General features: G+C 38.1%; 1 protein-coding gene across 1 annotated transcript in view; it reads right to left on the reverse strand.

Moving 5' to 3' along the window:
* Nucleotides 1–1517: 1517 nt before the first annotated feature.
* SLC35D2 (solute carrier family 35 member D2) overlaps nucleotides 1518–24768 on the reverse strand; it is a 39089-nt gene continuing 15838 nt past the window's right edge. Inside the window, exons 5-12 of the mRNA XM_033123612.1 lie at nucleotides 22388–22459; nucleotides 21378–21446; nucleotides 17291–17393; nucleotides 15866–15958; nucleotides 11309–11376; nucleotides 4126–4204; nucleotides 2856–2938; nucleotides 1518–2193 (exon numbers count right to left, since the gene is read on the reverse strand). Coding sequence (XP_032979503.1) covers nucleotides 2091–2193; nucleotides 2856–2938; nucleotides 4126–4204; nucleotides 11309–11376; nucleotides 15866–15958; nucleotides 17291–17393; nucleotides 21378–21446; nucleotides 22388–22459 — 670 coding nt within the window. The 3' untranslated portion in view covers nucleotides 1518–2090. The remainder of the gene's footprint in view (nucleotides 2194–2855; nucleotides 2939–4125; nucleotides 4205–11308; nucleotides 11377–15865; nucleotides 15959–17290; nucleotides 17394–21377; nucleotides 21447–22387; nucleotides 22460–24768) is intronic.

Raw genomic sequence — 24768 nt, forward strand, 5'->3', positions numbered from 1 at the left:
AGGACACCCACTTGGAGTCCAGAGAGTTAAAGAACTGTTTAATGTAAAAAAACAAAAGACCTCACATATTTGGGGTCAGAAGTGCTCTGTGTGTAGAGGAAACAAGTTTTATTTTAATGTCCCCAAAGAATTTGAAAGCAGGATCTCAAAGACATAGCTGTACAGCCATGTTCATAGCAGCATTATATTCACAAATGGCCAAGAAGTGGAAGCAACCCAAAGGTCCACTGACATCCTGTCCATTGAACGGATAAACAAAGTGTGGTCTATCCATGGTGGTACATTCTTCAGCCTTAACAAGGAAGGAAATTCTGACACATGCTGCAACTTGGGTGAACCTTGAGGACATTATCCTAAGTGAAAACCAGCCACAGAAAGACAAATACTGTGTGATTCCACTTACATCAAATATCTAGAATCGTCAAATTCATAGAGATGGAAAGTAGAATGGTGGTTGCCGGGGGCTTTGGGGAGGAATTATTATGGTTTAATGGGTATAGAGTTTCAGTTTTGCAAGATGAAAAAGTTCTGGAAATTGCTTGCACAACAATGTGAATATTTTTAACACTATTCAACTGTACATTCAGAAATGATTAAGATGGTAAATTATATGTGTTTTTTAGAATTTAAAAAAATTGTTTTGGGGGGCAGCAGGATGGCTCAGCTGGTCTGAACAACAAGGTTGCCGGTTCAATTCCCACATGGGATGGTGGGCTGTGCCCCCCGCAACTAGATTGAAAATGGCGACTGGACTTGGAGCTGAGCTGTGCCTTCCACAACTAGACTGAAGGACAACGACTTGGAGCTGATAGGCCCTGGAGAAACACAGTGTTCCCCAATATTCCCCAATAAAATTTATTTTTTAAAAATTTGTTTTAAGTAAATTGAAACAGCACATCAACAGAATCATTCCTTCATTTGCTGCTCTGCCCACACTGGCTCAGCTTCTAGAAGTTTAGAAGTTAGAGCTGGCAGGGATTTGAAGATCTAGTTCAATGTTACAGCTTCAAATAATGGAGGCCACAATGCAAGGTGACCTGTGAAGGTCTCAGGGGGTTAGCAGTGAAGACAGGACTAGAAGGAAGGCTCTTACCTCCTACCAGACTACCTCCTACCTCCTACCAGACTCTCCTCTTACCAGACTGGGGCCCTACCCTGCACCACCACCTGGATGGGAACGGCCCATTTCTTGATTGGGAGAGTAATAACTCCCATCACCCAGGCTCCTGCCCCATACACCACAGGTCTGGGAGGTTAGGCAGGCTTAGAAGGAAATACACCTTTGGTTAAAGTCCACCTGATCTGAATTCCATCGCCCCCTGAACAACCTGCAGGGAGATGAGGAGAGCAATATGACCTACTTTGACAGGGCACACTGTGTCTTGTATGTTCCACTGAATTATTTTGTAATGTTTCCCAACACTAGCCTTCAAAAGATTATCACCCTTGAGAGCAGAGTAAAAAACTGACTTGCTGTTTTTCTCCCTGTCTACAATAATATCACAATAGGAGGCAGACATATAAATTATTTTTATTTTACTCCGATGATTAGGAAAAGATACCAACATGTCAGACAAAATCAAAGGTAACAGATAACTCTACTGGCAGTTAACTGGCTAATTTTATTGAAAATAAAGATGTGTCTGTTTAAACTGCAAAAGTGTTCTTACTGGCACTTTGCTTTGGCTGGGATCTTTAAAAGTCAGGCGAAGGTGCTGATACAAAAATAAGCATCCTCACAGCATCGACCCTGTACCCCATCCTAAGCACACGCAGTACCAGTGAACAGCAGCACAGACTCGGAGGCACAACCGACCACTCAGGACCCCTGGAAACAATCCTTTGAACCAATGGCTTATGTTTTTTGAGAAGATTCCCTTCCAGCTGGTAAGGCTCTGCCCGAAGACATTTCTCAGGGCGATGATGGCTCCGATGTGCAGTGACATGTGAGGTAGATTCTCTTTGCATTGTGCAGACACTCCTGTGCCTGCTTTAACTAGGAGGGGTGGTCCCGAGTCCCATTCTTCATTCTGAGAATATCCCCCCTCACCCACCCGACTGCAGGTCAGTCTGCAATTCTGCCCCAGAGTCTAACTCTTCAAATCTGGAGGGATGTTTTCTTCGTCCACAGGTTGTTTAGGTTTTAACTGGCTGCTCAGAGTTAAAAAGGAATATCTCAAGCCCCCTGCCATGCTGAAAGGAAGGAAAAAAAGAGTGAAAATAAAGAAACCCCATAGGTGGTACCACCAGCAGTTGCTGCCATCTTTATAAATACAGTCAACTTAATTTGTCGGGAATTACTGAGCCCCCTGTTTTCTCAAGTTTGTGGATTATTTGATAAAAATTACCCCTCTCATTTTACAAATCTTTTGGGGCAGAAAAAAGAGTAGAGCAAATCTAATACAGAAATTTAGAGAGAAAATAAGCACTTGGTTATTACTGAATAAACTATACATTATTATCTTAAAAATAGTGTCCCCATGTCTGGGACCCCAAACCGCCTTTTAAATATATCTTAGTCACTCCTCTCAATATCCTTAGCGTATGGCATTGTGATGGAGCACAAGTTTAATGAGGTCCATTTCCCAAGAGGAAGACAGAGAACTTAAGGGACTTTTCTGTGAGGAAGACACAGGAATTAAATTCCGATCTCAGTCGCTTGAATTTGCATTACTCACATCCTCATGATCTACATGAGGGAGTATGTCATAAAAATAGACGAACTGAGTGATTCAAGTAAAATTATCTTAGAAACTGTAATGTCAAAACAACTGTTCTTTCACTTATAACATGTTAATCAGACTTCTAAAAATTCATATTTTGTGAAAACGACTTCATTTAAAAATCCCACTTACCAAATATTTAACCCTACGAAGTTGAACACAGAGAAAATGTAGTCTCCACCAACTAACATCCCAATGTAGGCAATGGATACATTCTGCAGAAAAAGAGAGGATTCGTCATTTTTTTTTAATATATATATATTTTTTTTAATTTATTGGGGTGACAATTGTTAGTAAAATTACATAGATTTCAGGTGTACAATTCTGTATTACATCATCTATAAATCCCATTGTGTGTTCACCACCCAAAGTCAGTTCTCCTTCCATCACCATATATTTGATCCCCTTTACCCTCATCTCCCAACCCCCACACCCCAGGATTCATCATTTTAAAAGTAAAGGATTTAGGGAGGCAACACATGTATAAGATGAAATCTGAAACTAAATATTTGGGTTACTTTGCACAGACTTGTACATAGTAAGTGTTCACAGGATGTTGAATGAATGAGTAAAAAAAATTACATAAGGCTTTGTAAGAAATGAAGTAAACTATGACACGATAATCACAGAAAACTGCATTATTCATGCCCCCTTCCAGTTCATACACAGGAAAAAGATGTAAGAACTGAGCTATAATCAGCTTTCCAGATCCCATCTCTTTACCATCACTGGGTAGTGAATTTTAGTCATATTGATCCTAAACTTGAACAGATTAGAGACATCCAATAAATTCCAAGCAGTACTCTGTCCAGTGTGTTCTGAGGCCTCTGGGCAGACAACAGACAAGCCCACTGTGGAAGCTCGCAGTTTTTCTTACTCACTTGAAGAGTTCGTGTGAATAGAAAAACAGAGCAACTGTAGAAGAGAACTCAGAACACCCCTACCCGCCTATTCACTCCTTGGGTATATTTAAATACACACACACACACACACACACACACACTCCAATCCATGAGTTTATTACCTTATAATTGAGCATATGCCTAGATTGAAACAGTTCTTCACAAGGATTCTCTTTCTTAGTTGGCAGATTCTCTCAGAGAACCAAATTGCTGAAATTTGGAATTTTTTTCAGCTTTCCCACTTCCTTTTCCCATCCCATCCCCTCCCACTACCCCCAATTTAAAAGTCATAATTTGTTCTCCTTTTTAAATTAACTCTCTGTCTTACAAATTAGATCAGATATAAAAAGGAGTCACTGAGATGCAGCTGAAAACTGTCCCATGCCTCCATTCTTACCACCTCTGCTAACAATAAAATGAAACTAAGCTTCTTTCGTACAAACTGGATTCACAGTCAAGTCCCCAGTGGGACTGTGCATCCCAAGGCCTGACCCACTTACCTTGATGGCTCCAACCACCGCCGTCGTCAGGGCCGAGTTGTAGTAGCTGCACAGCACCGTGGAGTACATCAACAGAAACCTGGGCGAGGAAGCAAACACTGGAGTGCGTACCTTACAGGGCTGGGTAATAACAACACACCTCTCGTGAAGAGTCAGTGAGTGACCCACGCACGAGTACTTTAAACAAATCAGAAAGAAAAACAAACCATGAAGATTCTGTAACCTGCATCTTGACACATCTCCTTTTTAACTCTGACTTTTTTCAGGAAAATGGTCCGGTCGTGCATTCGCCAAACTTTCTACCTTAGATGTCCGTTTCATTGTGCCTGCCCCTTTCCCACTCGTGTTTCCTCGGAAAGGCGGTAAGGACAATGAGGTTTTTAAAATCATCCGAAACCTTTCATTTAACAGCTATGTCACAACACTGGTTTGTGATCCTCTCTGGGCATCAGAACCAGCTGGTGCACTTTGAACGCAATGATGCCCAGAACAGGCTCTCTTTCAACTGGTCTGAGGTGGGGCCCCAGCTGTCGGCAGTATCAAAGCTCCACAGATGACTGTGCTGTGCAGCCAGCGCTGACAACCTCTGGTGTCAGAAAGGAAAACCAACGGAGTGATTGCTGCCTTTGGACAAAGGAGACTGAAATGAGTGGACTGCCCGTGTCACTAATACTCCTGAACCCTATAAAAAGTTAATTCAACAGGATTCAATACTGACCAGTATTTTGACACTTATTTGTCAATAAAATGACTACAGAATTGTGACCAAGCACCAGACAAAAAAATATACACACCCAGGAAAGAATATAGAATCCAATCAGAGATAAAGAAATACGTTCCTTTCAATCAAGTAGTGAAGAAAATTAGCTTCAACCAAAGTGGGGTAAAAAGTACAATCTACCCAAATCAGTGATTAAATATGGAAAGAGGTAACAATCAAAACTTGTTGAGGGTTAAACGGGAAAGGTACAGAGAGAGCATAAGATGTGTTGCATTTTAAAGCTAAATCCCAGTTAGCAGGGCAGGAGCATGGATGCCCCCACTGACAGAGCAGAGGGAACCAGAGACCAACAAGGGGCTTAGCCTGTGCACCTGGCCTTAGGGAGACAAATCCCGTGGGAATTTAGTGCTCAGTTCGTGGTCTAGGCCCAAATCTCTCATTGTTAGTAACAAAAATCAGAATCATAAATCTGCACAGTAACCGCTTTTGGCCTGAGTGTGTTTATTACCAGGAATGGTACAGAAAAAAAAATTAGAAATAAAGTACATCAAGCTCCACTGTAAAATTGAAGGATAAATTCAATTACAATCCTAAATTTTGTAATCTTCAGAATAATGTGTCTTTGTTATTAAGGTAATTACAACAATTTGATAAGTTAGAGAACCCAACATCTCAGCCTTTGTGGTTTTAATGTGAAACGTGCGATTGATATTAGACTTGCAATTTTCATTTGAAAGGAGTATGAGAATCTGAGTAAGTTGGTATACAGTACTTGAATGTTTAAAAGAATCTGATTTACCACATTTCCAAGTTTGGTTTATTAGATTTTTCAAAGAGCTGCCTAAGTGTGTAAAACACTGGCTCATTAGCTTTGCTAGGGCCTCATTAGAGCTTAGAATTACTGGGGGAAAAGATCATGTAAATCACATTTGTAAATACAGTTTAAAATGTTTAAATTTTTTTTAATTCACTAAGTTGTAAATGGGACTAATTTACAGTAAATTGTTTAGGAGATTTTAATCAGTTAAATTTGAGTTAAACCATTAATCAAATAATGAAAGTAAATATTCTCATGTATATGCAAAAATTACTGGCTTTATAAACAGAGCAAAAGTATTTATATATTAAGGCTTAAGAAAATCTGTTTTTTTAATTTTTACAATTTTAATAAATTCATTATTAATTTAGAGCCCTGAGGAACTATAAATAATCCCATTCATGCATAAAATGAAAAGATTACCAAACTCAGCATGATATTACTGAGTGCCCGCTCTGCTGGGCCCGGGTTGTAAGAGTACATTACCCCCAGCAGCTACTCTGGAGCTCAGAGTTTACTACAATAATGGAAATTACAGCTCAGGGGAGAGGACCAACCCAAAGTAGGGGACACAGAGAAGCTGCCAGCAGGCTTCCTCAGCTGGAGTAGAGCCTTAAACTCAGGACAATCATGGATGTTCTTCATTTTTGCTTAAAAATTCTTACTCTGGGGTTCCAATGATGCAACATTTTACTACATTTTAGTGAAAACACCTTGCCCTGCATTCAGAATTTGCAGATAACTTGGATCTAAGATACCAATACTTATGAGTGTGGGCGACTAGGACATTCACTCACCAGCTAGCAGGGCTGAGCAGGGGAGAAGCCCTGCTCGCTAACGTCCCGGGTGTGTCTGAAGTAGCAGCAGTCCTCCTAGGTAATAAACACATGGCGTCCAGACAGAAAGGCTGCACTTCTTAGTATAACCACTAGGTGTCCCCAAAGGGGGTAAATATAAAACCACGAAGATCAAAGTATGTATTAAAAATTTTTTCCTAAGAAATATAGTGTATTTCCATATGAAAATAAGTACCAATGCAGTCCTTTAGCGAAAACTAAGGTTCGGAACTAAAAGAACCGCCATTAACTCAGTACAAAGGAAACCACACCACGTTTAACACCAAAAATGTCAACCTTCACATGACAGTTTTTATTTTAGCACCTGTGGATTAATAAAATGAAAAGATAATTTAAACGCATTGCAAATACTCAGTATCTTTTTGCCATTCTGCATTTTTAAATCATGTATCACCTGTGTACATTTGAAAAATAATAGCACATACATGTGATATACATTTATTCAGATAGCAGATGCCAGCTACACGTTTTGGATTATAGGGCCCAAGGGATGGAGGTGCCCATGTGGAAACCCCTGGATCAGAGCCCCTGCTCAAACTTTCTTCCTGTTTCTGAAAATGACACACCAAAACACCTGAGGTACCCAAGCTGGCCTGGCACACTTGTGGCTGTCACAAACAGAATTCAAATGACCTCATTTACAAGCTGTTCCTGGTTTCCAATCCATGCACGTACATATACAGAAATTCAACCCAAATGTTCAAATAATAAAAGGCCACTTTTACACTCCTTCCACCATCCACAATGGTACCCCAGCACATTACTCTTTTATAATTCCAGGTTTCAAAGAATTCCCAGAATTCTCGTCTTGTCCATCTCTGGTGAGAATTCCCACCAGCCCAGGCCTCAGTAGTATGCAAGGATGCTGAAGTCATGATATAAATACAGTCAATCTTCCTAGAGCACTGATTTTTACACTAAGACTTGGTTTGCTGGGAAACGACGGGAATACCTGCCGTCTCTAAAGGTCCTATCACACCTCTGCCCAGACATCCACAGAATCCTGTTTTCTCTTGTAAGCTACATCTCAGCAGTATCAGCGAAAGTTCAAAGAACAGAACATTTTCATCCTGTGAGTAGGGAAATTTGATACTTTTGTGTTTTTATTAAGGAATGTATTACTGTTTCAGTGGGATTAAAGGGCCGTTACTGGGGCAGAAGCAGTCCAGGATAATGGCCTCGGAGGCCTGGGGGCTGGTGCCAGCCGCTGGTATGAAGGAACCAGAACCTATCATTTCTTGGCAAGATTACAAAGAGATACAGAGCTAGTTTTTTAAAATTCCAGCTCATCAACTTGAATTCCCATCTATATTTTACCTTCTCCTGCATTAAATTATCGTAACTCCCACAATCCAGTTACCTTCCTGACACAATCTGACTCCATCATATGCTTTTATTTACGAACTCCTGATTACAAATGCATAGCATTTCTTAAAGCTGAGTATAATAATAATAATTAAAAGTCTCTCCTTTTCACCATTCCATTGGCTTTTAACATACATTTTTAAAGTGTTATCATCTTTAATTATATTTTCAATTTGAAATAGAGGTTTGGTGGTTGGAAAAAGCAAGTTTGAAATACAAACTTGAAAGCAGTGAAAATAAGGATAAAGCTGAGCGTCAGAGTCCTCTGCAGTCAAGGGTTGGATGTGTATGCATTAGTCCTGAGACCTCCCTGAGAGAAGGGACAGCCTGAGCCCAGAACCAGACGTTCTGAAAACGAAGGATGCGCTCAGAAGCTTCTGATGGCGTCTATTACCACGAAGGATACTCATAGTGTCCTTTGAGTGAGAAAATGCAAGAAAGCAGTATTCTGAAAAATCCGCCATGCCCAAATTAAAGCTTCCGTCTACAGCAGTTTCAGAATTAAAACTTGACCACTGAAGGTAAAAGCACACATAACAGAAGAAAAAATATTGAAGCCATGGCTATAGGTAGAACCAAATCTGTCTGAGGTAAAAAGAGGACAGCCAAAGTGACATCAAGAAATATAAATATTAACAATAACAACAAAAATAACAGTTAACACTTATTGAGCATTTTCTATGTATCTAGCACTCATCTAAGAGCTCTTTACTCAATCAATTCACATAACCCCACCTTATAGATCAGATACTTTAGCTAGTAGTTCCCATTTTACAGGTAAGGAAATTGAGGCTCAGAGAGGTTAAATAACTAGTCCAAGGACCCAGAGCTAATAAGTGGCAAAGCCAGGATTCAAACCCCGACCACCTGATTCCAGAGTTCAGGCACTTAACTGTTTGAGTGTCGTGGTTTTAGTGTCCTCAATAGACCCACTTAAAAAACAGAGACCTACCAAGTTTTCATCCTTAAATTTAGGTGAAACCTAAAATGTTAATGATTTCACCATTTTTATTGATTTCTTTATAATTTCTAGGCCTTTAGGACACTTTCATTGGCAAAGTGACTACTAATAAAATAATATATTATGAACTTTCAGCAAGACAGCATTTGTTTTCTAAGAAGCACATCATTAAATGGAAAACAATGCATGGAGTTGTACACAGATGGAGCCAAGCCTCTCACAGCCAAGCACCAGAGAGTGACAGTTCACATCTAAGCGCTGCCCTCACCACATCACTCATTGAAAACAGCTGGTAGCAGAAGGTTTACTTCTTGATTTCCTTCATGGAGTGGTTAAGTGGTAAAGTACAAGTAAAAAAAAAAGAAAGAAAGAAAAACAAAAACAAAAACAGTATCTCATCAAGTTATAATAACATGAGAAAAGACTTTAAAACTTGGCTCTGCTGTCACAGGGCTTATGCAGGGAAAGGTGCTGGTCTGAGTTTGTGTGCTATGGGTTGAATTTTTCTTTTTTTTTTTTTTTTAATTGGAGAAGAAAAAAAGATAGTTTGACAAAGGGTAACTCACAAACATGGCTTAGATTATTTTTCTTTTCAAAGTGAAATGTTCTCAGTCAACAAATGGGAAACCACAAATCTCTTACTAAACTTGTGCTTCCAACAATGGCTGCCTAAGTACTTTTAGTACTTAGTACTCTCGCACTGCAGAATAGCCAATGCCTGGAAAGGACACATTATTTGAGAGATTGTTAGTCTTGGAAAAGGCACCAATAGTGGTCCAAAATCCCCCTTTTGGAAGAGGGGGAACTGGATACAGAGTAGTAAGAATTCAGGGCCAGGCAAGGGTCAGAGCCGCAGGCAGTTGGAGCAGGCTCAGGTGACCTCAGAGCAGAGGCCATGACAGAACAGCACTGTCTGGAACCTGGGCCTTCAGTCAAACTCCAGGTGGAAAAGACCACGGTAGCCCAGGATCCCAGGCCCTCAAAAAGGCCGGACATTGTCCCGGTCAGGACTAACACCTAGCTATCAGCTAGAGCAAAATTAATTTGTTCCTATAGGAAAGTTTCTCAAATTTCCAACTTTAGCCCACAGGACTGATTAAGATTATGCAATATGCTCACAGTCACAGGTCACCAAACACACAAGAAAGCAAACCATAATGACAGTTACAAACTACATATGCAGTCAAAAAAGTACATATTTAGATTCTCAAGAATTGCAGATATTGGAATCATCAGACACAAAATATAGAATAGCTATGCATGTAACATTTAAAAAAATAAAAGCTACAGTCACAAAGATCACCAATAAAAGAATGTTAATAAGCAAATACATTTGAAAAATATTGTGAAACTTTTACAAATAAAATATAAAATTATTAAAATCAAAAACTGCATCAACAGGTTAAACATTCAATCAGACACAGCTAAAGACAGAATTACTGAATTGGAGGATATACATAATATTTTTTACTGTATGTGACTACCTTACTATAATTATAATCCAGTTTGAGATTTAAGTGTTGATCAAAGAGATCATGAGTTGTCTTAGTTCATTTACACATAATTAAAATTGTAGTATTCATGGTTTTAAAAAATGAGGGGGAAATTCACCTTTCTTCACAGGAAAAATCTTTTGATAAGTAATTCCATGAGACAATTATTCAAAGACCCTTTTGTATGGAATAAGACAGGTGCTTGTGCAAACCTGGAGCCCAGCCCAGAAAGGACACTCCAAAGACTTCAAACAGTGATTGTCTCTGGAGAGGAAAACTGCAGTGTTGCAGGGCAGGGAAGAAGGAACAGTGAAAAAATAAAGAAAGGGAAAAAGGAAGGGAGGAAGGGAGATAAAGGGGAAAGAGGGAGGGAGGAATGAGGGTGGCTTGTGTTCCCTGTGCATTCTTTTGCAGCTTTTGGATAATTTACTATTTGCATGTATAATATTATCTATTCATGAAAAGGAATTCTCAAGTTTGGGGAACACAAAAAAAAGAAAACACAAGCTGCAAGGTCTCTGACAGGAAGACAGACCTAAGGAAAATTTTAATATTAAAAGCCTAAAATTATTGGACAGTATAAATGGCCTCAACATCTCTCCTCAGAAATTTCCCTAAATATAGCAGGTGCAGCACTACAGAAAACGGTTGTCATTTTCACATATTTATGTGAGGTGGGGATCTTGGGAAACTTGGGTAATTATGAGAAAGACGACACAGTACTGAATTTGACATGTCAGCTAACCTCAAACTAACTTTCAGGAATCAATAGGCAACATCATTTTGGAGTACAATGTGACATTCAGCATGGGTCATAGTCCTCTCCTCTGCATGGATTCTTTCCAAAGAAAACTGGAGAAGCACAAACAAAGGGATTTTGACAGAACAGAGCAGACAGATCGTATATTTTGATTTCACTTGTTAGGAGATACCATAGACCAAAGCTTGTACTTATTTATGGTTTCTTACCCCAAAAAACAGGAAAGAAGAAACTGTATGATAAATAGAACATTCTTCCATTGGTTAAATTCAGTAGCCTATTATCAAAAAGAAAGAAAACAAATGATTAGATTAGTAATATTGCAATTTAAATCTATTGGTTTTACCAAATTGTGTATTTTATTTAGTACAGGAACTACTCTCCCAAACAAAAAATACAATTTAAAAAATCGAAGGTAATATCAGTTGTGCTTTGTTGGGCAAATTATTTTTCCTCTGTGAACCTCAGGTTCATTTTACAATGTGAGGATTATTTTTTAAACTTTGTCAAAAGACCAATGTGAGGATTTAATGAAATTGTTTCGAGCCCTGCAGGTGGCAAGAGTCAAAGAAGAGCTATTGTTACTGTGGATATCATTAAATCTTTACTAAAATTGTAGACACAAATTCAGGGTTAGGTTAGAAAAAAGTTTATTATAAAATTAATAATGTTGGCAAGACTACGAAAAACTTTAAATTCATAAAATGCTTTCAAGAATGTGTAAATGCTTAGGAAGTATCGTGAACAAATAAATAGTTATTTGCTATTTACAAAGCCATAAAGTAATTCAGTAGAGGTATTGGTAGACAGAGAAGTTTAAGACTCAGTTTCTGCTCTTAGTCCCTAGCTGAGAAAATAAAATTATTCCTCTTGAAATGATAGATAATAATAAAAAGGAGTCTTTTATTCATGATGTATCCCTTGCTGCCTCCAAAACTGATTTTAAGGTGATTCAAGATTACACATAAGTATGTGCTGCAAAACGTGATTAAATATAAGTTCTATTCACTTTCTGTTAAGCAATACTTTGTTAGCCAAGTTTTAGTAACTTAATATGTTTAAAGTTATTTAAATCTTAAGTTTATAATTCAAATTTTTTAAACCAATTAAAATGGAATTCTCTTGTCTGATTAGCACAAATTTGTCACACTTTATTGTCCTTGTTTCATTAGTAAGACTTTACCCACCTCTCTTATCAAAAAGAATCATATTAAATGTTAATTTATTGCTGTAATTGGTTGCTGGATACATGGGGTTTGTTATACTATTCTCTCTCCTTCTGCATAGGCTTGAAAGGTTCCATCTTAAAACTTTTTTTTTAAATGCTTGTGAAAGAAAAAATACAATGAGTATAAATCTGTCATTTTGCCAAGCCCCAAGCCAATCAAAGAGGCAGAAACCATCTGACAGTTGATACCAGGGCCAAAGATCAAAACCAAACAAAAACTCTGGTAAACACTCTGTCTGAAAGTCAAATAAAAATGGGAATAAGTGAAAACCATACGCCCCAAACTTTAAACCAAGGGTAGGAAAACATTTATGCACTCAAAGAACTGCAAGTATTTATGAAAACAGTAAATAAAAGCTATATATTCCTGATACCACATAAACCATTGAGGGCAACAGAATAATTTTCATAAAAACATTTGGATTCTTCGCCAACTTAAATTTTGACAGATTTTAGTTTTATTTTGTTTCTTTAATAATGATAAGGCTGTGCAGGTAACATTTTAAAAAATAACATAGCATGGCATTTATTTTAAAACAGAAAATAATCAAACACTTCTTCCTTTACTCTTATTATTATAAAAATATGTTGGAGTGTGAATCTTTTTCATTTTTGCATTTATGGATTTTTTTTCCGCATATTACAGTTTTTTAATGGACCATTGGACAATTTACACAATAAATGAAGAAAACTGACAATAGAACAGGCCAGTGGTCAGCCAACACACAACCTGTGTTAACAAATGTGGCCAAAGGATTGATATATGTGTCTATTAGTTTACACTTGCTTCTGAAATATCTGAATGGCACATGTATTAGAAGCTCATGCAAAACTACTTTCCTAAATCACCAGGTGGCCCTCAGAGTTAGTTAGGTATTAGCACCAGAAGTAACTGCATTGAACAATATACACTCAGTTACAATCTGAAAGATAAGACTGGGTAATTATTTCAAAGTATAAACTATAGATATAATCTAAAAAGACAAAGTAAAAAAATATTTTCCAACTTAAAACACAGCTAGTAAACATAAATGGACTAAAAGTCCATGGTACCTGTTTACACACAAATTGAATTCAGAACAATTTTCAGAGAGCCAATTCCAGCCTGGTTTTACCACTTAACCAGGAGCAAAATCTCCACTGGGTCATTTTGTTCAAGGATGATTTGAAAACCAATTGCCAGTACTATCTTAGATCCCAGCCATGAATCTCTCATACTAACTTGCATTTGGGCAGAATACACTTTGAGAAATAAAATGACAAACTGATGCTCACACACCCAGATTACCAATTGTCAGCCCAGATCACACTACAATTCCCAATGATTTCAGATAAGAGCTCCTTCCCCTTTATCTCTTATCCCATGAAACTCAACCTGGGCTACAGAATACAAAATACAACCCATCTACGTGGCACCAAATGGCTAATACTTAGGTACGCACAGGATTGAATTTATAAAGTTGATGAACAGGCATTTCATTAAAGAAAACAAAGAATATAAATGAACATGCTTAGATTACACAGGCTTATCTTACTTTGGTCACCTGATCAATTTTGAGTTGGCTCCAATTAGTGGTCAATAGAATACGGGGTGTCATCAAAAAATATGGTGAATGTTTAAATAAAAAATAATTTATTACAGTAAAAGACACACTGCCATCAATCTCCCCCAAAATATGCCCCCTCGCTCCAAACACACTCATCCCATGCATTTATGGATTTTTTAATCAGAAAAAAGTCCTATTATTTATCCCTATTCATCAACAGTAATACACTAAATGTACTTTGGCAAATTGCCAGTTATAAAAACAGTCACGGGGATGTAAAGCACAGTATAGGGAATATAGTCAATAATACTATAATAACTACGTATGGTGTCAGGTGGGTACTAGACTTATAAGTTATATAAATGTCTAATCACTATATTGTATACCTGAAATTAACACAATATTGTATGTCAACTGTAATTGAAAATTTTTTAAGTTTAATAAATAAATAAATAATAATTTAAAAAAATGTACTTTGGACCTATGATTCAATGATTCAAATGACTAAAGAAAATTCACCCACTGAGTGCTTTCCAGGGGCCAAATTTGTTAACAGTTACTGACTGTTAATCAGAGATAGAGTCGAGGTGCTGTGAGCAGACCTACTGACTGCAAGTCCAAAGTCCAGGAGTAAAACCCCCAGTGCAGAGACTCACACACTGAGTTCTAACATAATCTCTGACCCTCGCCAGTCAGCCAGGAAAACTGACTCATCAAAGTGCTCCTTCCACTGATAAGAGAAGTTAACATCTCGCTCTAATTCATCAGTGAACTTCCAGTACAACCAAACCAAACTTGGCAAGTAAAATGCAATTTTATATTGCAGACTAACACACCTATGTACAGAAATTTGCTTCTTTATTGTATCTGGTTAACAATCTAAGATGGAGGCAGCCATGGTTAAAAGTGACCAACTGGAAGAAGTTTGTCCTAATTCAGTTGTGGGGGAGGAACAAACTTTCCTCTACCCTCAAGGTTCTTTTGGCTGGCCTGATAATCAAATAGACATGAAACAGGTTAACAAGAGAAAATAACCATGTTTAATACATCTGTATGTATGGGCACCCCACATATATGAGAGAGTCAGAGATCCCACATACATGAGAGGTTCAGAGATAGGAAGAGGGATTAGATATATAAAATATTCTGAGCGAGGGATGAGGTAATGTGCCTTGCGCTTCAAATGGTCATTGGAGAATAAGAGGGGCAAATGGGGGCCGGCCCAGTGGCTCAGGCAGTTGGAGCTCCGTGCTCCTAACGCCATAAGGCTGCTGGTTCGATTCCCACATGGGCCAGTGGGCTCTCAACCACAAGGCTGCCGGTTCAACTCCTCAAGTCCTGCAAGGGATGGTGAGTTGTGCCCCCTGCAACTAAGATTGAACAAGGCACCTTGAGCTGAGCTGCCTCCCGGATGGCTCAGTTGATGGGAGCGCGTCCTTTGGCCCCCTGCAACTAGCAACAGCAACTGGACCTGGAGCTGAGCTGCGCCCTCCCACAACTAAGACTGAAAAGGACAACAACTTGAAGCTGAACGGCACCCTCCACAACTAAGATTGAAAGGACAACAACTTGACTTGGAATAAGTCCTGGAAGTAAACACTGTTTCCCAATAAAGTCCTGTTCCCCTCCCCCAATAAAATCTTTTAAAAAAAAAAAGTTCTTTATAAAAAAAAATCAAAACCCCCTTCTACATTAAGTAGTTTTCCCAGGCTCTCCACATCAGCCAAGGTTAGTGAGACTCAAACTCAGATTTTTATTGTTGCTTTCCAAAAAGGTTCCAGTCCAGAGATCTTGTGACAACTTCCTGTCACTTCCCACGTGTCTAACAGTAAATGCCAATGAAAGGAGAGAGCCAAAGGTATTGCTGGGGATATCAAACATCTTGCTTTCATGGAATCCTAGTTACCTTTACACTTTTTTATTTCAGTGAGTACCAAAGGTTAATATTAAAATTGTAAAAGACTGCTACATAATAACTGTCATCCGCTCACCTGTTGAAAGTCTCCGGTGAAGACACTAAGGATAAGGGTTGGGATAATCATGAAGCAGGCATTGTAAAAAAGCACTCCATATTTCCCTAGTTCCTGCAAAAACAATGAAAACTCCATTTGATTCTAGAAACATGAAGCATCAGATTCCCTGGAGCCATTTATACAACCATGTATGTATGCAGAGTCAGACTATGCATACTGACCAACTCTGTATGGAATATTTTAGCACATTTCTGATGTAAAATGCTTCATTTCAAGTATACTGTGACCTCAGAAAAAAACATTTGTTTTACACAAAAACGACAGATAAAATGAGTGGAGATGGATGGCCTCCGAGGTCCCACCCATCTCTAACATCCTAATTTTTTTTGAAAGCATGCCATTCAAAATGGGAAATCTGGAACAAAATAAAGAACATTAAAAATGTTAATATAAACAGAACTCCTTAAAAACATCTGTTCTTTCTATTAAAGAACAGCAGGGTTAAAACACCGGGTATCTCATTTTCTAATCTTGCATAAATTTACTTTTCATTAAAGTGGCTACACCACTTCTCCACCACTTTCCATAAAGGAAAGTGACATATTGTGATTCTCAAAAGGCAACAAACCTGTTTTTGTAAAACTGCCACTATTAAAAAACAAATGGCTGCACAGAAAAAAAACAACAACCAAAAAAAACGGTGCTGTTAAAGAACAGCTTATAGAAATAGCCTGTCCATCAGAGCGAACCCGTCACGCAACACAAAGAACTTGAAACAAAGAAACGTATGTCTAGCTCATCCTTGGGAGCTTCCGGAACAGCGGGGGTGGGGGTGAGGGCTGGGGGGGCTCCACTTGGAGGCAGCAACTCAGAAGAAAAGCTCATCTGCCCACCAGCCCCTCAGGACAGTGAGAGGCAGTTACTGCATGACAGGATCTTATAAATTAATCCACTCCAATCATCTCATTCCACAGATGAGAAAACTGAGATTTGGAGAAGTGAAGCCTCAAAGTCACAATGACCAGCAAAGAGCAAGCTTTGATCTGTAACCCACATCTCCAGACTCTCAAGCTGGAGGTGCTCTCAGAATACCCGACATGTCCTTGGTCACTGATGATGACGGTTAAAAAAAAAAAAAAAAAAAAAAAACTTTTTCATTTTAATTTGCCTTTCAAAATAATCCCCTTTTTATATATTGACTCTGTACCAAAAATAGTGGCATCTTTTCCCTTCCTATCTAGTTTTCACCCAAAACTTCAGTAGACAAGAAGTAATAAGAAACTATAAAGACAAGATCATTAAATAGAAATTAGTGATTTGTAGATCATATTATGTAAATTAAATTACATGCCAACATTACAAATGCATTTTATTTTTTCCTGTTATTTCAGGGGGCCAGATGAAAAAGCCTAAAAGCCATAGACAAGCGTGAAGATCTGGTACCTTTGGGTCAATTTTCTGTTTGGTATAAACTCCATTTGCTGCTGTGAAGATATCATTCAGGAATACAAAAATATAGCCTTCCAGGTTAAAAGCAAGGTCAGAACTGGGAGGGAGAACACAAAAGAGGATGATTATTCAGAAACTCACAACTTGGCCTTAAAGTCTGCCTGTTTCATCTTTCCCTAATCAAATCCGTTTGTGATGCTAGTAACTACCTTGCTCTGGCGTATTTTCCTCCTCAATGGTGGTGAATGGTTAATTCCTCTGCTTTGCCTCCAGAGAAAAACAAAACCAGGCCATCAGGTGGCTTCAGCTCAATCATGAATGGCTTAAAACCAGAGGGACATTAACCATCTTCATTTAACTACAAAGCCCTTTCTTTCACTAACTGATAAATTGGGGTAATAACTGGTGTGCCCTGCTTTTCTAAGGGGAGTGATTTGTCCAACACAGCCAGTGGCTTCGCTTATTGTGGCAAACAGAGCCATCCCGAGGGTACAGCCCTGGGGGACAGCTGGGCAGTGACTGGAGTAGGAGAGGTTATTTGAGGAATTGACACTTCCATCTGCTGCCCAGCCACGTCATCCACCAGCACCCCCAATACCCTGTCCAGCAAAAAGGCAAAGCAGGGATCTTTTCCTCTCTGCAACTCCTCTAAGGCTCCCTGATTGCCATTCTTTTGAAACATCTTCTCGTTAATTTCCACTCTAAATAAATAACACTCATATAAAAATGTTCGGGGGGATAAGGCATAGGGAGGAGAGAGAGAATAACAGCTAAGGCACGATATGATTCATCCACCTGCAGCTGACCTTGCAGACATTACCAGACCCATGTCATAATTCATAAATGTACATTGTCAGGGAGGTTTCCTCTACCCTCTTAGGTTCAGTGACTGGGGGCCTGCAAATTTAACTGACAAAAGGCAGACTAATAGGAAAAAAGGCACACAAATTGTAGTAAGGAGTTCAAAGAGAAGTGATACTCAAATAAACTATTAAACTCTGGGGCTTATATACCATTTTAACAAAGAAGAGGGTTTGGGTTTTAAGGAACAAATAAATTACAGGAAAGGGACTATGAAGTATCTGGGGAAAATGAATGGAAGGCAAAGGTGATTTTAGGAAGGTCTGCTGATGCAGACTCATCTTGGTGCTGACTCTCCACCCCTAGTGTTAAGAACTGCCTTCCTATTCCTGGTACAGGAGTGTGGAACACCTTCACAAAAGGAAATTTATGGTCTGCTTTTAGGCAGAAACGGGAAAACAGAGAATTCTTACATCTGTTGATTCTCAACTGCATTCAGCTCAGAATAATGCTTATGCCAAAGCAGCATATTTTGGAGCAGCATATCCCAATCCTCCTCAATATCAAAATAAGATTATTTCTAGCCAAAGGGAAGGATGTAGAGAGAGGTAATAATTGCATCAAAATCAGAATCTAAACCAGATTCTATGTGAGGCTTCCACTGGCATTATTATCTACAAATGTATGTGTGAGAATGTAAATTAATTTTAGACCATCATAGACCAGAATTCTCTGGCTCACTCACAAAAATAGAATCTCTCAAAATAAGAGTTCTCCAAATCTCTTGCCTGCGCACATTTGGCTCAGAGCTTAAAAGTTGGCAGTTCCCTAAAATGGCAAAGAGTTGAATAAGCAAACAAGCCAGGCTTCTAGAGGAATGGAAAGGAGACGTTACTCACTTCCTCAGAAAGCCTGAGGGAAATTCCCAGAGTTCTCAGGTCTCCTCCCACTGGGAAAGAGCGGTGCAGGAGTTCCTACCATCATTTGTTTAGGCCAGTAGTGAAAGCACAGAAGTTTGGGAGGCATTTACTTGTTTATAAATAAGCAGGTTCGCAATTAACCCTTGTTGTTGTCATTCAGGGCTATTCACAGACACTCTATTTCAACTTTTTCTGGATATGTGACTTACTTTGGCAAATAAAATGTAAGAGGAAGTGACATTTGTCACTTCTGGGCAACAGCGTGCAAAGCCAGTGCACACTTCCCCACATGCACTGGATGAGTAAGGAAGCCCCCCTGAGGCAGGGTCTCATCAACCTGGATCCCTGAATAGCTACACTGAGCAGAGCACTCACACAGTTTTAACTGGTGTTGGTTTGCATCGTAGTATGAGCAGAAGATACATGGCATGTTAAACCAGCGAGATGTGGGGGCTGTTTGTTACAGCAGCAGAAACTGGCTCATCCAACTGAGTCCGTTCTACAATTACATGCATTTGGATAAGTTTTGGTGAGAGGAGAGAAGGGTGGGGTCACAGCTGGCCTCTAGCTAAGAACTGTACCTGTCACCCAGCAGGATGCCATCCGTTCTGTGCGTGTTGAGGAAGGGGAAAGCCGAGAATTACTATTCCAAATTTGCTCTTGAGTAAAAGTTAGATGTTTTAGGAAACACCAGTTGTCCTTCCAGCTCGTTAGACTATCATATATGTTAAATATGACTTGAATTTCTATAACTGGTTCTGAAAAGGTGCCTCCACACATACAGCATCTGAAGTGCCATTTCTCACCAAAGACTTACAGGCATTTTTATAAACCATTTTATAAGCCAGTCTTCAACTGGCTCTAAGTCAGTGGTTTTCAAATTGAGCTCTAAGAAAGCTAGAAGGGAGAGGCTGCCCAGGGGAGACTCCAGAGCACTGTGTGGTGGGGGAGGCACTTTCAACAGAGCACCTCCCTTTCTTAGCTATTTTACTCACATGATTTTGTTTGAGCAAAAGTCTTCATGAGCAAAAGAGGCTGTAAGTGCCATACCGGAGGCATAAAACACAGTGCTGAAACCAAAGAGGCCAGCTTTCAAGGAGCTGAACTCAGCCCCAGCTAGGACTGGGTCTCAGGTACAGATGAAAATATCGATAATAATCCTTGGTCTAGGCAGGGGCCTAAACACATTTATAATAATAAAACAGTTATTATTGTCTGTCACCACTTGGTGTGCTATATTTTTAAGTCTATTTCTTTTGGTTATTGTCTGTCCACCAACTAGAATGGAAGCTCCATGAAGGCATGGATTCTTGTCTGTCTGGCATATAGGAGACACTCTATCTGTTTTTGTTGACCTTGGTCACACACTACTGTGAACACTAGTTTATTATTCACAAGGACCCTATTAGGTGGATGCTATTCTAATCTCTACTGTATAGTTGAAATAACTGGGGCACGGGGAAATTGAATAGCTTGTCCCTGGTTATCCAGCTCGTAAGTGAGGAGACCTGAATAAGATCCCAGGCATCCTGGCTCTGTAGCATACCCCCTTATTTAATTTGCAATTAATGATCCAGAACTTGTTTCTAAATGCGTTAAGGGAACTAGTTTAACTGGAATTCCTCCAAACTTTTTTCTTTCTTCCCATCATTCAAGTAGGTTTTTCTTTTCTGTTATCATCTTAACTTTATAGATGAGGAAACTGAGGCACAGAGAGGCTAAGAAACAGCCGACAGGGGCAAGGCTAAGTTTTGAATCCAGGCAATGTAACTGCACACATGCTATAACCACCATGCAATAAAAGATAGGAGTCTGAATGCCTGCTTTCAGATGGAAACTTAGAGTCCTCATTCCGTGTCTTGCATTTAGTGAATAAGACAGTAGTCATGCACTAGTGTTGGCTCATGTCCCAAACACACAAATACATTCAACAGGAGTATTCCGCCCTCGGAAATACTGATTCGTAAGGCGTCACAGGATGACAAACCAAATCAGCATACAAGAGCTTTATAAATCTGTTATCCTTCTGGATCAAATGCCTAAGAACTTTGCAAGTAAACTTTTTATATCAAAGACAAACATTCACTAATAAAAGTAAACAGTTCACTCCTTTTTATGAAGAAAAGCAATATTCATATCTTAAAACACTCTCTTTATATATTCTCAGAAATGTTCTTGCCAACTTGGAATCCAGTTTGACTTTCATAGGAACACATGGGGATTCCACTAACATCAACAGATTTGTCTCCAGGCTGCTCGACTCAACTGTAGCCAGATGGAAAATGAAAGACAAAGACGGGGCTGAGCCTATTGTCAAAGACACAAAGAAGTTATTGAGCACAAACTGTCCAAAGTCTTACCCCGCTGCTAGGAAAGCACCGAGAATGATGGCAATGACACTGGCAATGATGTTCAAGGAGTACTGTTTCCTGTAACACATAGACGGGCGCGTGGGGCGATGGGTGGATAGACAGGGAAGTAGGTAGATAAAGGAAAAGAGGAGGAGAGGAAAAAAATATGGATTAAATTTTTAAAACAAACTGAAAACAGATATTGTTAACAGTTTTATAGCTAAAATCTAACGGGTAATGCTTTAGTTAGAGAAAGTACTCAAAGTATCTGTAAGTGAATTAGTAACTTAAACCAAATTTACTGCATTCTCAAGCAGTTATCTTAATCTAATTATAAACATATTTCTGTTCTCATCTAGAGAAACACTGGGACAAATTGCAGAACTGCTCCTACTGGTCGGTCTAGTTGGTATATACTTATATCAAGCATCCAAAGATTAAGATAAAATTCAATAGCAGGACTTAAAACTTTGGGCCATCACCCAAATTTCATTGCTAAATAACCTTCACAGCACAATCAGGAATGACCTTTGTGGATGTCAGCTTGAGTATCCTTATGAGAAAGTTTTAAACCAACATTATAAAAATTAATTTATTCTGATGTTACATCAAAATCACAGCATCAGAATGGATCTCCCTGATTTTCTACACTATCTATCCTATATGTATACGTGAACAATTTTTCCTCTGTATTCCAAAATCAGTGTACATTCCACCTGGCTTAGGAAACAGATTTTCATCTGTTTTGGGGTTGATTTTTAATAAATTTCTACCACAAACACATATTATTTGACTAATGTAAAACTACAATTAAAAAAATCACCCATTAAGTGTGTAGGCAATCATGGAAACAGAAGATTGCTCTTAAGTTAATAAACTATTTATCCATAAAATACTGCTACCAGCAATTCAAATCAACTATGTGGAAATAGGACTAGATATTGAGAACTTGGTACATACAAATAATGCAGGCAAGGGGAAAGAGGACACTAGAGGAATAGAGGAAAAACAAAAATCACCCAAGTATGATGGTTTCCAGGAGTAAAGTAAGTGGAATGGTAAATTTCCTGAGCACGGTGAACATCGGCAAGCTGTCAGGAAAAGATTTAAGTAGAATAACGTAAGACACCAAAAAATTTTTTTAACACATTTTACATTTTTAATTAACACACTCATTTTCCATATTAAATATAAGAAATTAACATTAGTTCTCACATATACTACTAATGAATCACATTAAATAATTAAAAAATGGAGATTAAATAATTTCATGCTACTTTCATTTATCAGCTATTTAAAACATCATCCTATCCAACTACTACAAAGATTTTGCTAAAACTAGTACACAGCGTTAACCTATATACCTTTGGCAAATCAAATTGGAACTATGTGTCAAGAGTCATCAAATAGTTCTAACCTTGGACCTAATTATTTATTGTTGGGAAACTTATCCTAGGTAAAATCCAAAGGAAAGAAAAAACCACGTGCACAAACATGTTTACTGCAGTGTCTTTGGGAAAAACATCAGAAACAACCAAATGTCAGAGAACAAAGCAATGATTAAATAAAGTATGATAAATCCAGTTGGGGAAACATTATATGTGTAACTCTATAATATAAAACTTTACCACTACTGGAAAATACGTATTAAATGAAACAAGGAGGATACAAAACTATGGAGAGTCTATAACTGTAACAAGGTACATTCTGTATATAAAAAAAGACTGAAAATTAATATTTAAAACAGTGTGTTAGCAACAGAATTACCAGTGGTTTTTTTTCCCCGAAAACTTTATGTAATAAGGTTACATCCAATGGCTTAAGAAAACACTTAAGAACCTTTCACTCAGCTCAGTGGATGGCCAACAGACTGCCAGGGCTGGAACAGCCCACCTCCATCTGCTTGCTGATGTGACCCTGAGAAGATGATGACCTTGGAAAGGAAAGTCGAACCACAACCAAGGGGGAGAGTGACCAGCTCCTCCCAACCAGACCTGAGGAGAGGTTTCACATTAACAGTGACACTACAACCAGAAGCTAAGTATGAAAAGTTTTCAGGAATTTTATATCCACATTTAAAGATATCTTATGAGACTGGTTTGAACTGCCTTTATCAAAGCAAGCAAAAAAAAAAAAAAAGTCTTATTAATTTCAATTAACTTTAAAAAGTATTTTTAGATACTACCTTTTAAAGGCAGGTATGGTATACTTAATGATCTAAAGCTAAATGGTTTTCCCCTAAGATCAGGAATAAGACCAGGAGGTTCTCGCTCACCACTAGGTCTATTCCAATTGTACTTGACCCCCCAAAAAAGCATAGTTTGGAAAGAAAAAAATAAAGTTATCTTTATTTGCAGATTATATATATATATATATATATATACATATATATATATATATGAATATATATATATTCCTAAGGAACCCATTAAAAACTATTATAACTAATGAGTTAAGCAAGTGTGCAGGAAACAAAATGAATACACAAATAAATATTAATCGTACTTATATACACTAGCAATGAACAATATGAAAGGAAATTAAAACAATTCCATGTATGATAGCATCAAAAAAAAACAAAATTCTGAGGAACAAATTTAACAAAAGTGTAACACTTGTACACTAAAAACTACAAAATGTTGTTAAAAGATTAAAGATGATTCAATAGGAAGACTGCATGTTTATGGATCAGAATGTTGTTAAAATGGAAATACTCCCCAAATGGATCTATAGATTCAACATAATCCCTTATCAAAATCTCAGCTGGATTTTTCCCCCAGAAATTGACAAGCTGATTCTAAAATTAATATGGAAATGCAAGAAAACCAGAAAGTCAAAACAAAGTTTAAAAAGAACAAAGTTGGTGGACTCAGTTTCAAAACTTACTACAAAGCTATAATAATCAATACTGGTTTAAGGATAGACATATAATCAACGGAATAGGATTGATAATCAGGAAATAAATCCTTACAATTATGGTCAACTGTTTTCAACAAGAGCGCCAAGACAATACAACGGGGAAAGAACAGTCTTTTCAACAAATGATGCTGGGACAACTAAACATCTAAATGCAAAAGAATGAATTTGGACTCCAACATCATACACAAAAAATTATCTCAAAATGTATCAAAGACTAAAGGTAGGAGCTAAAACTAAAACTCTTAGAAGAAAGCATTAGAGTAAATCTTCATGACCCTGAGTTAAGCAAAGCATTCTTAGGTACTTTACCAGAAGCATAAGCAATGAAAGAAAAAATAGATACATTAGAATTCATCAAAATATAAAACTTTTATAAAGGATAAACAACGTGTGATATATACATACAATAGAATATTATTCAGCCTTAAAAAGTATGAAATTCTGACCCATGCTACATGAATGAAGTTTGCAAACACTATAA

Source organism: Rhinolophus ferrumequinum, chromosome 12 (genome assembly GCF_004115265.2).
Source record: "Rhinolophus ferrumequinum isolate MPI-CBG mRhiFer1 chromosome 12, mRhiFer1_v1.p, whole genome shotgun sequence".
Taxonomy (NCBI): domain Eukaryota; kingdom Metazoa; phylum Chordata; class Mammalia; order Chiroptera; family Rhinolophidae; genus Rhinolophus; species Rhinolophus ferrumequinum.